This window comes from Numida meleagris, chromosome 4 (assembly GCF_002078875.1).
Source record: "Numida meleagris isolate 19003 breed g44 Domestic line chromosome 4, NumMel1.0, whole genome shotgun sequence".
In the NCBI taxonomy this organism is placed as follows: Eukaryota; Metazoa; Chordata; class Aves; order Galliformes; family Numididae; genus Numida; species Numida meleagris.
This window is the reverse complement of record NC_034412.1, coordinates 34,880,030-34,897,704: the sequence shown is the minus strand read 5'-3', so window position 1 is coordinate 34,897,704 and position 17,675 is coordinate 34,880,030. Positions and strand designations below refer to the sequence as shown.

Sequence of the window (17,675 nt, the reverse complement as noted above, 5' to 3'; positions counted from 1 at the left end):
CTCCCATCCTTTCTTTTGCTTTTGTTTGCCCATGGCCAAGAATGTGTTGAAAAATGATTGATGTTCCTCTTAGCCCCAGCAAAGCTTACTGGAGTGCCTCAATGGTACAGCTTTGCCCAGAACTCAAGCAATGGTACATAAGGGTGTCACTGGTGGTAGCAAACATTTTGCATGCTTGCATCCAAACAGACAAGAGCTTCTACCAAGCACAGCTGTGTTGTTTTTGAGTGCTTTTGCTGTTTCTGCATGTGTGTATGGAAATAGGTACCATGTTGCTTTCTACTAATGTGTTTTATTCTAATAACCCAAATACAGGGGAACTGTGGGAAGATGTTAGGACCTTTATGGATGCCTGAGAAAAGTAGGCAAGTATTAAGCTGAATCAACCTGGATTCTAGGTTGCCTTACAGCTTACAGTTATTTATGCTAGGGTAGCTGTAGCTCAAAATACCTCCTGAATCACAGGCTGTCTTTATGATGGTGAGGAGACTGGTTTAGAAGCTGGCTAATTGCCCAGAACAGCTATGCAAAGTTAGCAAAGCAAGGCAATTCTGTGTAGAGACAAACTCTGATCCCAGATTCTAAGCAGCCGCTTGGTGGGCAGCCAGGAGTGGGGCGGGTGAAAAGCAGCAGCCAGGAGCCTGCCAAACAGTTGACTTTGTCTTTGCTGCTAAAATTGTGTTTGATTTACTGTGGCTTAATTAACAGGGAAACCAAGATGAAGATAGGTTCTCTGTAGCTTTGCCCATGCAGCCAGCTGGGTCACATCAACTATCCTTCTACTGGGAGCTGTCTTCTTCCTGCAATGGCAGGGTAAGGTAGCAAAGACTAGTGCTGTGGTGTAAACAGAACAAAGTGATAGGCATTAGCCTTTAAGTTGGATATTATGTCAGAATGAGAGCTTTAATTTTACCTTTGAGGAATCTCAGTTACATTGCCAGCATGTACATCTTGGAATTCTTCGAACTCTTTACATCTTGAACCTGAACTTTGACTCTCCTGTTCACCTCAGTTTTCTAAAACATTTAAAACTGCAACACTGAAATGCTGCAATTTGAATATAGTATGTATACTGTTCTTTTAAAATTAGCAAATTGTTAATCTACACATGCATTGTGATGCTTTATTATTGACAAATGAATTCATTTTATACACTGTACATTTTATATGTACCTATTAATATATATATGTATATATATTTTCAAATGTTCATAGTATTTATTCACTGTTAGGGGTTTGGGTTTTTTTCATTCATATCAGTTTCTACAATTCTGAGCCCCAAAACCTTACCACAAACAGGGCCAGCTTTTTCTCATAAAAGATAATGAATAAAAATAAATTTAAATCTGTATGTAAGATTTTACAGATATAGCTTAATGTGCAGTGTTAAGAAGGATACCGGTTGAGCTGAAAGTATCTATTGACTATATTAGATTCCTGAAAAGATTAAGAACAGATTTGGTTGAGTATATGTGGCAGAAAGTACAGGCTTGATTTCTTAACTACAGATAGATTTAAGTCTGTGATTTATTAAAGGCCCTCTGTAGGGGGAGAGGGGAAAACTGACCACAATAAAAAGATAATTTCCCTTCTTTCCTCCTTTCCCCTGTCAAAAATAAATAAATAAATAAATAAAAGGAGAATTAAATAAAATAATTTTAAAAATAGCTTTATTTCCACTGTTTTCTAACATCTCTCTCGTGGTCACTGTCTTTTTTTTTTTTTTTTTGATAAAAAAAATTAAAAATACACATACATTCTTCTTTAAGGTTTCAGAGAGTTCAATAGACTACATAGTCTTATAAGCACATGATTATATGTAGGCAACAGTATTCTGTGAAACTGAGAAATACGGCAACGTGACACAGACCAGTGTTTCTTTACAAGGTCAATTCAGGAAAGTAGTACAAACCAATTCCTCTGTTTGGTTTCATAAGATAACACAGATCAAGTGCAATGGCAAACCTGTCCTCCTGGGTTACACAGAACACAGTATTATTATTTACAGGGGACTTGAATGTGGTTAGCTGGAACTGATGTGAAGTTTTCAAAGCAAGTCAGCTCTTCAAAATTTAGTATCTTAGTATAGTCTGTTATTTTCAATAAGCAGGCAAATGACTAGTAAGCTATTCATTACTATTCATTTAGATATCAGCTTAACCGATTTTATTTGCATTTCAGGAATCATCTAGCTCCATTAAGAACATATAACTGAAATTTCCAAGTACCAATTCACATAGTAGCTACCACCTGATAAATTATTAAGCATTTGGTCACACAAAGCAAGACTCTACAAGCAAAAATAAAATAGGTAAAATTAAGCAGCAATGCACATACTGAACAATAATTGAAGAAATTTAAAGCAGTAATTATTCAACTATTTTTGCTAAGGAGTAAGAGGCATCACAATTATAATATATTACTCCAACTCTTACTTACTAACTCAATCTGTAAACTAAACTGGGAGGTCAATTTTTGTCTTTTGCTTCATGATGTCTCCCTACACAGTTATGCTTTTGAGATCTTGGAGTCACTTTTCAGGTTTCTGCCTTTAGCAACCAGAACTACTGCTGAAGAACTCAGACTAATGAAAGTTGTAAACTAAGTACAAATTAAATTAACTCCGCAAATTGTTCAGTATACAAATGAGTACATGAGTAGACCAGTACCTTAGCCTTTTCCTGGGTTTCCATAGATGAGATGCAGGCTCAGGCCTCAGTTAGTATAGAAAGTTTATCCTCTAAAGATGTTCAAATCAAATGTGCACTCTATTTTAGCATAACTGAGATAACAAAGTGTATAGAAAAGCAAGGAATATAATTGGAAGGCAAACATTTACTTTGAATGAGAGAGAAACAGACCTAACCAGTTCATGACTGAACAAAGTTAACTAAGTCCTATGACAAAGAATAAAGTATTTTAATTCAGGTGCTTAGCATAAGTAGCTCATGAAGAGGCCTGTGCTAAATAATCACTGAGCATCAACACTCAAAGCAAAATTAAGTCCAGCAGTTTCTCTGTTGTCCAACAAAACTTACACTGTCTCTCAGGAAATCCATTATCTCCATGAGGAACACATAGGTAATTGCAAAAGCATGTAATTATACCACCAAAATCTTTAGAATAAACATAATTCCTTACCGGTGTTTTTTTCTCACTCCTATCACTCTGAAGAAACAGGGCCAGTGAAGCTTCTTGCTGAACTGATTCAGTGACTTCCGATCTGTCCGACTGCTCCTAAAGGTGCTAACAGGAAGGTGCAAGATGAAGGTGGATTGAAGAACCTGAGAGAAGGCAGCAAATCATGGTGTTACCATGCTGTACACCTCCTTTTTTCCCTAGCATCTCACTGAAATATGATGATAGTGCCTTTTTCAGGGCAGTTGCTTTTTAAAATACCAACTGCTGTCAAATGTTTGTTTGTTTTCCTCTTATGTTAGTAACATTAGCTCAGTGGTGCGCAACCTTCGAAGGCATATTCAAAAGGGCTGTTATTTTTCTTCTCAATTTTATGATTGTCAGTTTTGTTATAGTAAACTTTAATAACTTCAGAGTTTTAACTGTTGAGCTTATTTCATCTGTTTTGGAAGATAATGAAATTCTGATAGCTCATGTATACGGATGTAGCTATCACATTTAAAGAGAACAAGATTTGTTAAGTTGTTAGACGTAACAAACCATGGACTAGTTAGTTCATCACTGAACTTTGTTGTAACAATGACAGATCTAGAACAATAGAATCATGGAATCATAGAATCATAGAATCATAGAATCATAGAATCATAGAATCATAGAATGGCTTGGGTTGAAAAGGACCTCAAAGATCATCGAGTTTCAACCCCCCTGCTGAGTGCAGGGTCACCGACCACTAAGCCAGGCTGCCCAGAGCCACGTCCAGCCTGGCCTTGAATGCCTCCAGGGACGGGGCATCCACAACCTCCTTGGGCAACCTGTTCCAGTGCGTCACCACCCTTTGTGTGAAAAACTTCCTCCTAATATCTAACCTACATGTCCCCTCTCTCAGTTTAAGACCATTCCCCCTTCTCCTATTGCTATCCACCCTTGTGAACAATCGCTCCCCCTCCTGTTTATATGCTCCCTTCAAGTATTGGAAGGATACTAAGGATACTAAGAAAGAGTTACAGAACAAGAATATAATTGTATTTTATTTTGAACAGTAGATGGAAGTAAGTCCAGCTGAACAAAGCTTGTTTCTTTTTAGGTGAGGTAAAAGCTTTGGCCATAGAGGCAGTAGAGTTCGTATCACAAGTCCATAAACCAAATGTAAGGTAAAGAGTGCCAGTTATATCCAAATGATGGCTGGCTACTTTAGAAAGTATTATGAAATTATTCTGGAGTGATAAAGGCCTTGAGAGTGACTGACCCTGGTTCTGATTCTGAAGGATGCTGTGGTTAGAGCTGGGAAGTGGGGAAATCACAGGTGCTGTGATTTGAGTACCTTTATTAGAAATATCACAGCAGATTTGCTGGGGGACTTGAAGCAAGAATTGCTTTTTATGATTCCATTTGCACATCTGTATAAGTGCCTCTTATGTGCATGTGCAGGAACATGGTACAAGTGACATCATTATTTCTGAGTGCTTCTTGTTTCTTCAGTAAAAGGTGTTACAGGTGTATAAACACAGAGTTGCAGCAGTTCAGTTAACTACACACTTAGAAACCTCAGATAGTCTTTTTCTGTTCCCTCTTTCATTCCCCATCACACCTAATGCAGAATCCTTTGGTCTTTCAAACCTTTAGTACTATTTATGAGCCAAATACTTATCACAAAAAGCTCAGCGCCTGCTCTCTCCACATACAAGTAAGATGTTCATTTAAGGCAGTCAGAAGCTCTAGGCTTCTGGATAATGATGGCTAGGTGCTTTCCCATATTTAGGTAAGCCCTTGTGTGGGACCTTTACGGCCATCGCTCCAGGCTGAACAGTGCGTGCGTTTATTATTAAGTGTTGACCTGATGTTATCTTATCTTTAGTCCTTGCCAGCTAAATGGCTATCTTGCCCTGCTAGCAAACGCCCGTTAGCTGCACCGAAAAAAGAGGTTTTGGGGGGGGGGGAATAAATTGTAAGACCGGTGCTTTATTTCATCTTTTTCCTGCTTGGGAAGTGATACCGCCTCCTGGGCTGATGACACTGCACAGAATGGCTGTGCTTCTAGAATCACGCTGATTTTTGTCCCCAAGAGTTCCAGCATTCTGAGCGGTATCCGCTCCTCATTTAACCACTTCTTTAATCCCTTCTTCCAAACTGAATGGCACGTGCTGGAGTTTTAAATCTCACAGCACCTATTCCTTGACTGGCTTTTCTATTTTTCACCTTACATTTAAGACACGTATACGCTCGTGCGCCTACGCCTTCCGCTGACCGGGACGGAGGAGCGCGCCCCCTGGCGGCGGGCTGCTAAACACAGCCGGTTGCCGCCCCGCCCCCTGCAGGCGGCTCGCGCCGGTGCAACGGCCCCGCCCCTCTCCCCGGCTCGCGGCGGCCTCCCGCGCGGGGCGCGCAGGTGCGGGACGCGCGCTTCAGTACGCGGCGCGCGCGCGCGGCTGCTCTAGCGCGCGGGGCCGGGCCGGGCGCCGCTGATGTCACCGCCGTCTTCGGCGCTGCGGCTGCTGCTGCTGCTGGGGGCGCCGCCGCCCGTGGCCGCTCGTCCGCGCCCGGCGGCGCGCGGGTAGGCGGCGGGAGAGCCGAGGGCATGCGGCTGCCGCCCTTCCGCCCTCCGGCCGTGCCGTCGGCCGGGCATGGTGGCGTCTGATGCGGCCGCTGCGTGCGTGAGTCCCCGCGCCCCGCAGGCGGGCGGCAGGGCGGCCGCCCTTTGTCTGCGCCGGGAGCATGTGGGTGAACCCCGAGGAGGTGCTGCTGGCCAACGCGCTGTGGGTGACGGAGCGGGCCAACCCCTACTTCATCCTGCAGCGGAGGAAGGGGCACGGCGGCGATGGAGGCGGCGGGGGCCTGGCTGGTAAGGGCGCTGCGGGGCGGGCGAGCGCCCGGGATGGGGCCGCCCCTCTTCGCCGGCCCGGGGCTGCGGCCGCTGCAGCGCTGCGGGTCGCCGGGTGCTTTCTCGGCGTTGAAGTGCTTCACGTGGAACGCGGAGGTTTTTCTTAGGAGGCTTTGTGCAGGTGGGCAGCGGTGTCTGGTGCCTCCCGGCGGGAGGGTGTGACCCGCAGGGCTTCTGGTGAGGTCGGGGGTTTGCACCTCCAGGGCGTGCTGTTGGAAATAAGAGCAGGCTGTCATTCACAGCCATATGTAATCAGAACAGGGTTGTTTGGGCTGCTCTGTCTTCCCTGGGATGTCCTTGTGAAGTCTGTGCCCTGAATGCTTCGTTTTCAGCCTCTGTCAGCTAGAAACGCTGCTGTAGTTGTTTAGGTCGTGTGCATGTTGGTCTCTACAATAGCGTGTGTACGCATCTGTCAAAACCTTTCATAATTTTTAGGTAACGTACATACGTTTTAGTAAAACTGGAGACAAGCAGCCTGATGACGTTACTACCACTCCCTCTTGATCTGGCAGAAAATGTGCACGCGTGCTCTCTGCAGACCGTGGCCTTTCCCATACCTGCTTACACTGAAGCGAGTTCCTCAGTCTAACTAAAGTAAACGCATGGGCTGCATTCAAGGTCCTGTGTGTGCTTTCCAGAAGATTAAGTGTTCCTTCAGCTTTGGAGTGCTCTGTGGACTTGCAAACAATTTGCAATCTCAACTAATGCACCACGGTGAAGTGTTTTTGTATGGAGGCCCTTGAGATCTTAGCGCTGAAGGTTAACGAAGCCCACCTTGTCCAGGAAGCGACTAGCAGATGCTTCACATTGGCTGTAGATGTCTGTCTGTTGTTGTTTTCTTGCTGTCTTTACTGGTTTTCAGTCTCTGAAATTACAGAAAAATCCAAAGTGTTCACAAATCTATTTCAAGTATTTCTTGCTTCAAAAGTTTACAACCCTGCTGTTTTTCCTGAGGAATTCTTTGCAGACTCTCATGAATTACCCACCAGCCTCCAGGGGACTCTTCCCTCCACCTAAGTGATTTGAGTAGGCATTCTTGTACCTCTCTTAACTTTGAATTAAAGATTACTTGAGAAGCCCAGACGACCTTCCAAATATTTATCTGTTATTGGAGAAACGTTTTGAGAATTTTCTGTTTTCGTCTTATTTGCAGAGTGTATTTCTAGGCCTCCTTGCAGCTGTATATGCGACAGTGCCATTGGCAATACCGCTATACAAATGGAGAGATCACTTTGGAAGATTTTGTCCTTTGAGTGAGGATTGTTAAATCCATGTTTTGTGAAGCTCAGATAAGGCAACAGCATTTAGGAGATCACGCTATAGAAATAGTTCTGTCTTTGTTTCTGCATTTTTTTTTCCCCTCTTCATACTGAACTTGTGAGACTTTGCCATCTTAGAGCATGTGTTTATGATGCAGTGGTGGGCATGTGAGTAAGGAAGAAAGAAAGGGGCGTGGAGCGTCCAGACTGCTCTCAGCTTGGTAGGCACAGTAGGAAGTGGAACCTAGGATGAGTTGTTTCTCTTGGAAATATCAACACTGGAATTTTATGCTGGTTGTTCTAACAGCTGTGGATGGCCTGTTGAGGGCTAATACAGGCGAGGAAAACCAGTGGCTCACTCTTTGCAGGCAAGGCTGGCTATAAGCCAAATACTGAGGGACCTAACTGATCCCAAGAGTGAAGAAAATGGCTGAAACAATTAACGGGGTATATGGTTTCTAATAATGATAACATTTAGGATAACGCTGTGGGAAGTTCTGTAGATTCTCTAGTGACAGAGTTTGGAGGTTATTAGGTCTACGTTAGAGAAATAGGGAAAAAAAGGAGCTTTTGACTTTTTCCCTCTCAATTTTCTGTACTGATGCAGTACTGCAGTTTGCTCAGATAACACCCTAAAAAGACACCTGCCTTATCATGTGTAAAGCTTGGTACAATTGCTCTGAGGAAAACCAGATCATGTGTTCTTGAAGCTGACTAGAAACATTGAATGTAAGGTGTCTCTGGGGCTGAGAGTCATTGAAATTTATAAATTTAAAAGAGGATGTAAGTTCAGTTGTCACCCTTTCTTTCCTTGTAATCTAAGCTCTGCTAGTGTGTCCTCCCTCATTGACTCTTCAAGTCATTTGTCTTAAACTGTAGAATGATAATTGATTTTCTAGTTGATGAGAATATGGGCTCAGTGACATGAGATGGCTTTGGTGTGTAACTTAAACCATGGTTCAGCAATGAGAAGCATTGATTTCCTGGCATTCCCTTCGAATGTAGGTTTTCTGTGAAACTAACCAGTCTGAGCTGGGCTGAGCGTAATGCTCTTCTTCGTTGACGTTTCAGACTTGGAAGAATGAGGCTGGTCCACATTGCCGTTAGCTGACAGAAGAGGTAGAGTGCTTTCCCATAAGTTGTGGATTGGGAAGCTTGGGTACAGACTTCTCCAGACGACCTTGTGTTTGGATGCTTTGACTGGAAATGCAGCTTAAGACTTGAAGTCACCCTCAAAGTGGATGCTAGGGTCTTGGTGTATCTGTCTGTCTTCATTTCCTTGTCACCCTCCAGTAGAGGGAGGTTACTATTGCCAGAGGGCAAAAGAAAGGATCCAAAAGGTCCAAAAGAAAGGATCTTTCAGGTCTTTAGACACACCTCAACTGAGGGGAAAAAAAAAAAAAAGTAGTTCATATAGCATTAAGAGTGAGTGAAAGTAATTCTGGTGACTTTATGTTGAGAAGGAGCATTACTCGCATTACCTGTTCTCTTGGATCTATTCTGAGCACAGCAATCCTTTGCTGGAAAGACAGTATTAGGAACTTTAGGAGAAGGTCTGAACTCAGCCCTTTCTGCACTGATTCTTTCCCATTGGCCTCAGTTTATACAGCTTAGCAGAAAGGAGAGAGCCTAATTTAATTACTCATTTGGATGTTAGAGACTTTTTCTACACCTACATTAGTATTGCATTGTAACCTGTTAGAAGCATGACAATCATCTGGTTTGTATTAGGACAATTTTAAATTGTTTTTGTCATTGCTGTTTTGCAAACTTGCATTGTCTTACATCACTGCATAATTCTTCTAAGGATGAGACTAAAAAATGTACTTTCCTGCTGTAAAAGTGTTTGGTAGTTGTATGTAGCCCTGTATTTTCTGTCTGTGTGACCTTCACCTGAGAGTTTCATCTTCCTTTTGTTCACCAACAGGGGAAAAAGTCATTTCTCAAAGGTGCGGTTGGTTTTTAACCCTCTCTTCTTCATAACTATTCTATTTCCTGTTTGTCAGCTACCTGCCTTGCTCAGGCTGGTAGTTTGGACCGTGTTAAATACTTCCTTCACAAGAGAATCCAGTGTGTAATAGGGCAACTTTTACCAGCTGATGCAGAGGCAGCTGGAGAGAATGTGAGCAGAGACCTCTCCCACCATTTGGGTACTATGTGCTGTATGACCATATTACTTTGATGGATGTAAGGATCTTGAACAGGTCATAAACATGCATAACTAAAAAGCTTAGGTTTTTTTTATTAGTATATGTTGCATTCTGATACATCACATGGGTTATAAATCCCTCTGTCTGCTTTCTGCTATAATGTAGTAAAGCTTGCCAAAGACTTTTATTTGGGAACAACATTACAAGGAGTTAGTGAGACTAACAGTTGACAGTAAAGCAGTGTGTTCACAGTTTACAGAGCATGGTATGTTTTACATAATTGCTGTGTTCCTTTTGCATGTGTACATTTCTGTATGAAACAGACATGAAATTCTAATTAATTTCCTTTAAAATGTTGTTATTTTAAGATCCCTTTGAGTCCCAATGCAAATAAATTCGTCTTAATTTGCAAGAACTGTTTTTAGGAATGAATTATTTTGAAGATAGGGCATTTATGCTTACAGCTGGGACAGTGCGTGTGTGAGAGATTCAGTACAAGTTTGTGAGTCCATGAGACGTTGCCAAAGATGATTCAAATGCTTAAGCAGAAGAGAGCAGATGGAAATTTGCTGACTTCTGGCTGTAAAAGAAATTGATGAAGTACTATCGTTCTCACCAGCTATTTTTGCTAAAGGGATTATCATACATTTTCTGCACTAGAAAGTCACAAAGGAGAAGTTCTGAGCCCAGCTGACTAATTCAAGGCCATAATGTTGAATCTAATATTTTTAAGACTGTGACAGTGTGCTAACAATGCTTTTTTGCAGCCTTCTTGGGCATCACAATTAGTAGCTCAAATTCGGAGAAGAATTCCGTCTTGCTCTCAACTTAGAGGATTGAGGAAGGAATTACTTAAAAGCCTGTTTATGCCTAAGATAAGTTTTGGACCTGATTAGATGACAGTACGTGCTTTAACAAACTTGTTGCTTTCTGTCCTCGTTAGCTCAAGCAGTTAGGTTTTATATGTCAAACTTGTTGCACTTCAGTAGAAAACATGCTTTCTAATGCTTGAAGTATAGCAGTTATCAAAATTCAGACATTTAGTGTAATTACTTGACTGGTAAACCTGTCCATTAGCTTTCCATGCCCATTTTGGTTCATGGAGTGGGAAGTCTTCTGTTTGGCTCTGTAATCTAGTGTTGCATCAAATGTGCTCTGCCACTGCTGAGATTCCTTAATAGGATCTGCTGAGGGTTTGGCTCTTTAGTAGACTTTCACTTAAAGAGATCCAGATGCCAGAGAGTTGAACTTGTTTTAGTTCTCTGGATTGACTCACTCGTCTTTCTGCTCAATCCCAGATGCTTTCACAGATGCTTTACTGGAATTGTCACATTTTCTGTCTAATGCTTGTGTTGATGTCTGATTCTTACGGACAAGGCACTCTTTGTATAGCTGTAGCACCTGAGATGAAAATTCTTAATATTGGTTGGTGTGATGTAGCTCAGGTTTCTGTACCAGAAACCTGTTTCTGTACCTTATTGGCCAAAGACTTTCCCTGACATTACTTCATCTTTAAGACTTGGCGTGACCCATGAAGGTCTGTGCGCTGAGCTTTCACTTGCCCTTTTTGCCTTCTGACATAATGTTTTTGCTTGACAAACAAATTCAAGATTGTTTTCTGGACGTGCTATTTCTCCTGAAATCTGTTGCTATGAAATGCTGGTGTAACTCCTTTAAGCATCTAATTGAAATTTTCTTCTGCTCTACTTAGTATATTTCTGATGTCTGATTAATGTTGATGTTCAATAATGTACACTTGCATTTTGCCTTCAGAACTGTTGCTGAGGTGGGCTCAGGTTCTGTAGGACTGCTTCAAAGCCTTCAGTATTTTTATTTTCCTTTCAAACATAAAGGTTGTAAATATTTTCTAGACCTGATTTGCGATTTTTTTTTCTGGAGTTGGTCCAAAGTTCCAAGATAGAGGACTGTGAATTCCTACCACAGCAGCAGCCTTAATTTTGGCAAGTGAGTTCTTAAGATGATTTGGGTTCTTTCCTCACAGTCTTGTCTTGTACTTCCCCTTTGTGTTTTCCAGTATTTCAGTAGCCAGAGTTCTTGGGGTTTTCTCTGCCGTATAATTTCTTTGCCTGGTAAAGTGCCCCTTCTGGTAGCTTTGAAGTTCTCTTCTATCACAGGTATTCAGTCAGAAGAGGTAGAATTTGTGTATGTTTTTTTTTTTTCTTGGGAGTGTGAAACTTGATTGATTCTCTTTAGATTTGGCTTGTATTTGCTTCAGGACTATCCCTTACTTCAAGCTGAGTTGATTGTACATGCTTCAATTGTTGATTTGTACCATTGCTTATACTTAGTTGATTCATTCTCAAGTCTTATGTTGGTGCAGGTGCAGTTGGTTTAAGTTCTGGTACTGAGTGAAACCTGTTTAGTTTTCTTACACTACTCTCATAGAACGTGATGCTTATCGAGAGTTAGTTTTGAATGAAATTCAGTGACTTTGCTGCTGTTTTGGTGAGCGGTTGTTGGTCATGCTTTTCCCAAGTGTGTGTGTGTGCTTGTTAAAACAATTGAACTCATGAGGAGTAAGTTGTCAACTCTATGTGTATTCTTCTCACTGTTTCTACAACACTGATTTTTGCTTGTTTCAGCTCGAGTCTGGTAGGTTTGTTTCTGGGAACTTGCTCATTTGGATACATTATGTCTGCATTACTGTACTCGGACAGTCTGTAAACTTGGCCTCAGTGGAAATAATAGCAATATATTTTTTGGCTGTATGTGTATGCATCTGTATTTACTTGTAGTGATTTAGATTATAATGGATATTTTGGTTTTCATCTCTGAGGAGAAAAGCCGCAAACATACAATGCAAAAATATTTTAAATGGTGCTTTGTAGATAATGCTGACAAGTGTGGTTATATCTTAGAATGATTATGGGAGCTTCAGCTTATCAGCCGAAGTTACAAGAAGTTGTGAAAGCTGAAAGTAACTCTGGTCAGATGTAGATTAGAAGGCAGGATACAGATTTTTTTACAGGGTTGGTCATCAGTTGTTTGGACCCCTTGACAAGTACTATGGTAGACATTTAGTTGCTGATGACTTCTAAATTAAGATACCTAGAAGTTGATCTATTACAGTTACTCTTGTTAGCTTGAAGGGAGGATGAAAGCTTTATCCTTTGTTCCAATTTTGTCCTGCAGTAGTAAAGCCAGACCATCACGTTAAAAGATTGGATTTTCAGTCTTCACTCTCACCTGTATTCATCAACTTGAAGGCAAGAAACTATGTACTGTTTTTGCTCTTTGTCTTACTAAATGTCATCAGTGACAGAACTTCGTCAGCATCAGTTTCACTGGTGTTTAAAAACCTGGGTCTGAAGGAAACTGTGGCAAATAAATCCATCCTACATGAAGTTCGGTGGTAAAATGAAAAATGGGAAAGGCAGGCACTGAGGAAAACAGACCTAAGGCGTTGATTTCAGACTAATTTTTTTTTACTTTACCTATCATAATATAGTAATACGTGTCCATATGAGCTTATGCTGTATAACCCGCATGAGAAGACAGTTATCAAGTATTTAGGTTTTATTTTGCTTTAGTTTGTATGAATGGAATGCATAGTACAAAACCCTTCGTGAAGTTCCAAGGGTGATATTCACAGTGAAGATACTTTCTTCGTACTTTTGAAAAAAGTATCCTATTATTACTAGGGTGGGAACCTTAAGTTTGTAGTTACTTCTAAGTAATTTATAATATTTACTATTAATTTAGCCTGTCTCATGAAGTGAAACCAAATACAGTTGCCTCGTATGAATGAAAGAAATCGGCAGTATTACCCATGGAGTTGAGATTGTTGCTCTAGGTGGAGGTTTCTCAGACAAGTAATTGGATGACCTCTTCCTGTAATAACAAACAAGTGAGCTAATTACATAAACACGTGGACTGCCTTCAAAAGATGGAAAATAAATGATTCAGTGTAGTGTCTAGTAAAAACAATAGCTTGTACTGTAGTCCTTATCTATGTATTGTTACGAGTTACTATTCATACAGTCCAGAAAGTAATAAACTTTAGAAAGATTTTGTTGTCTATGAAATCAGTATAAAGCTGAATGCTCAGGGTGAAAATACGGCTTAGGCAGACCCAGTTGAGTGAGACATTTTCAGAAATCATCTGAAGTCTACAAACCAAATAGGTCTCTTACGGTCAGAGCTTGTTTGCGTGTCCTCCATGTGTTAGTGGAAACGGAAGAAGGGGTTATCAGCACACTTGGAAGACAGGGAATCAGTTGAGCAGCACTTGTTTCATTCACTGCTGGAATGTTGCTATGCCTGTTTTGAAAAATTCTTACTAATTATGCATGTGACTTTGCAAGCTTCCGTATTTGTTTGTAGCATTGAGCTTGTATACAGATAGGTTGCTGACGTCCATGGGAGTATTTGAGTGGTAGCTCGTGAGTGAGACTCCAAGAGTCAGACGTGAAAACTCCTGATTCTTCTCTAAGTGCTGAGAAGATGAATGCATGCTATTTGTTTGGGCATTTAAAAAATTATTTTTTTTACCAGACATTTTGAGAGACTGTCAGGCTGTTGATTATATTACTAATGGTTTGTCAGTAGTCTTCTCGTGGAAACAATTTGTCTAAAATGTTCTATAATAATAACGATGCGTGATGTGATGCTTTTTTTTTTAATTGTCTTATGCTGTGTGACGGTGTTACTAGCACTGCAAAAAGGCCATGTGTTAAGTTAAAATGTCTCATTTTCAGGCTGCTTCCACTGTAGCAAAAGAAAATAAACACCCTGGCAAGGTGATAAATTTAACATCTCCAGTGGGCTCAGTGAGGGCAATACACAGAGTGTAAAGCCACATGGAATCAAATGTAGTTTGGTTTCTGCTGTCCCCACCCCTGGCTGAGCCACTGAAGGTTTGCTGCTGAAGGAGTAGAAAAAAAGGGGAGTAGGGAATAAGTGAGAAACATTCGCTGCTCTTCTGTACTGCACACATACATAGTGCTGTGCCTGCGTAGTTCTTCTGCCTTGCGTTCACTCTTCTGCCTCTGCTCAGATTCCAAGAGCTATTGACTACTCCCTTTTAAGCATCTAGCTGTCTGCTGCATTCTTGGGTTTTCTACTGCAGTTGTGGCTAGTCGTAGAGCTGGGAGAAGGATGCAGCAGTGCTGGTGGCACGGTAGGGTTCAACTCTCAATTAACACATGCTTGTCATCTGGCAAACAGAATAGAGGAGGGTGTTCTGGGTGTCAGTATCAGGTACGGCAGTTGAAGCAACTGTAGTGATCTCATTCCAGCTTTAGTCAGGGCTTGATGCAATTTCCCCGTGATATGGAAGAATGAAGGTGTTGCAGATTGTTGGTAGGCACTGATAGTACCTAAGATTTGAGGACTGCAAAGGCTAAAGCTGAGTGGAAAGTGTCATTTCTATTGACGTGAGATTTTTGATATATAGTATTCACTATGCAAGAAAGCTATGGCTGCCAGTAATTTTAAAGGTCTGAGTGGTCATTGTTGTCATGTATGAACAGTAGCTAAATTGGTTTTGTTGTTTTAATAATGTGTGCCAGAGTTAATATATTACTCAGGTTTTCACCTTTGGATGTGTAATCCAGTCAACTTTGAGGACCTTGTATGTTTTGGCAGGTAAAATATGAGCTCACTAACATAATCAAAAGATGGCTGTTGGAGGGGCTGTAGAAAAGGCGACTTGATATTTGGGTCTCTTAAAAAGTGTGACTTTTGCTGATAGAGACTTATTGTTTGTCAGTAAGAAGAGCCTGTTGTACCAAAAATCAGTTGTTTATATGTAAGGTGCATATACTTCTCCTTTTAAATATGTCAGTAATTGCAAGAAAAAAAAAAAGTAATGACTAGTTATAGCTTAAAGGAAGGGAAAGAAAGCAGCATAAACATACCTACAGCAAGTATCTGTGCCACAGTCATCAAGCACAGCAATTTATGAGTATCCAAACAACTGAAAACATGATACTGTGTACAGTTTAGAGCATCACAATATAAGGAGATAAAACTACTGGAGAGTGTCCAAAGAAGAGCTACTAAGATGGTGAGGGGCAACCTGTATGAGAAGCAGCTGAGGTCCCTTGGTCTGTTCAGCCCAGAGAGAAGTCTGAGGGGAGGCCTCGTGGCGGGCCGCCCGCTCCTCACAGGGAGAGGAGGGGCAGCGCTGAGCTCTGCTCTTGGGTGGCAGTGGCAGCTGCAGGGCCCTAGGGAACGGCATGGGGTTGTGTCAGGGGAGGGTCAGGTAGAAGTCATTTGGCCTAGAGAGAGTCCGTGTTACAGACCAAGTCACATTTCATGTGGTTGTAAGCCCTTCTAGTGAAGAACACTTGAAAAAGTCATTGCTAGTGTGGATACAGTCTACTAATCTACACACCTGGTGCAATGATTATAGCTCTGTCCAGTTTAAGAGTAAATGCGAGGCATAATGGTCAGATAAGTAAAATATATTACTGTGTTGGGTTTTTTTTATATAAATTGCATGAAGTAACTGAAGCACTTAACAGTACTACCCTCTAGCACATTGTATATCCTTCTGGTAGAGTGAGGTAGAGCATTTGCCCAAGCTTTCTCCCAAAGGAAGTGAAGACATTATCCCTCATCTTTCCCCGTCTGCCCCCCTCTCTAGGTGTGGTTACTCTAGATGCGTGGCATGTGTAATGGGACTTTTGCTCAATATAAGGTTACTCGAGCTTGACTGCCTTCAGGATTAGAGCTGTCATGTGTTAGTCAGATGCTAATCCCATAAACTTTTAACACATGCATTACATCTTTACTGATAAAACATTCACTTGAACAGGGACTTGCAGGTTTAATAGTCTTACATTGGATATTTCTTCCCTTGTTTCACTGTAGTCAGAAACCTGATGAAATAATGGGTAAAAAAAATCTGTAATTGGCATAGTCCTGTGACTGTTGTGTGCATAATTCACTGGCTCTTGTTCAAGGACCAATTGAACAATGTTTTTTTTTTGCTTGTTACATTTTTATATGAACTTCATTATTAATCATCTCAAAAGATACTTGCTGTATGAAGAGTTAATGAATAATAATAAGTAAACTGTTCTTATTTTTGTATTACTTCATGAAGAAAGTCCTCAGAGGTTATTTGAACTCTTGTGACTTCATTCTGATTGCATCACGTGTCTGTATTGAAAAGAAACAAACATAAACTGACCTACAGTGCAAAATGGAACTGTTCCTGAAGGACAGTGATAAGGGATGATTGTATGATTACATGAGTAAATGTTAATTCACTTTAACATATAAGAATGTGTAAACTATATTCTAAATATCTATGTATCATCTATCAAAGCAGCTATTTCATTATATGAGATAAACTGTTACAATAGACTCCATAAGCTGGACTTTGCTAGATTTTGAATTTTCTGTGGGATCTTCTGGAGTTCTGTGCGTTTCTTCCTTTAACTGTACTTCAGGGATATTTCTACAATCCGATTGCTGAAAAGAGACTGGGCGACTCTTCCTTATCTCTCTCCACCTTTCTTGAAAACATAGTTCTACCTTATGTTGTTTGTGTTGTTGGGAGCTGGGGCTGTTCCTGTCATTCCCTGTATCTAGTATATGAGGGAGAAGGAGATGGGATGGGAACCTTTGTTTACATTGGTGTTGCTGCCCAAGTCAGTAGGCTTGTTCTAGCTCTCTGACCTCAGCTGAGTATCCCATTTTTAATGGCTGCAGCACACTCCTAGAACTAGTGGCAGAATTGGTAAGTAGGACCACCCACACATCAGCATGTTTGGGAATACAGCACAACAAAAGAAACGAGCATATTTTTAAAGATTATAGAGATGTAACAATGTACCTGCTCCTTAGAGAAGATGACATTGGGCCAGCTTACAACTTCCTGTAGATACTGCCTCATGCCTTTTGCATGTTTGGTACTGTCAGTAGACATGGGAAGCTGCAAACCAAGAAAAATCTTTGACGTAAACCCTTTTACTTGTTTGCAGCAAACCCATATTAATTCAGTGTAGTGTCTGGCTTGGTCTGTGCTACAGTGGAGAAGTGCTTAAAGCATTTGAGGATCTTTGTCTATGGTTGAAAGTTAGGTATGTACCTGTGTGGTTTTTTTCTGGGTCAGAGCTATACTGTTCCTGTGACAGTTGAATGGAGAGTGTATGTAACAGGAAAAAAAATGCAAGATGTTGGAAGTTTAAAGGAATATTTTGATCTATTTCAGTCTACTGAGTTTAAAAAGAGTCAAGATGCATCTAGGAAAGGTGGTGGAATATTGATCAGAGCCAT

The 17,675-nt window shown here is 41.1% G+C and overlaps 1 protein-coding gene across 3 annotated transcripts in view; it reads left to right on the top strand.

The window, feature by feature from the left end:
• Positions 5,642-17,675, top strand: part of TBC1D9 (TBC1 domain family member 9) — a 46,580-nt gene continuing 34,546 nt past the window's right edge. The window contains exon 1 of one of the 3 annotated variants that reach the window (XM_021397015.1): positions 5,642-5,977. In XM_021397015.1, the coding sequence (XP_021252690.1) occupies positions 5,851-5,977 (127 nt within the window). In that variant the 5' untranslated portion in view covers positions 5,642-5,850. The remainder of the gene's footprint in view (positions 5,978-17,675) is intronic. The other 2 variants (XM_021397014.1, XM_021397013.1) reach the window with 2 other exon arrangements.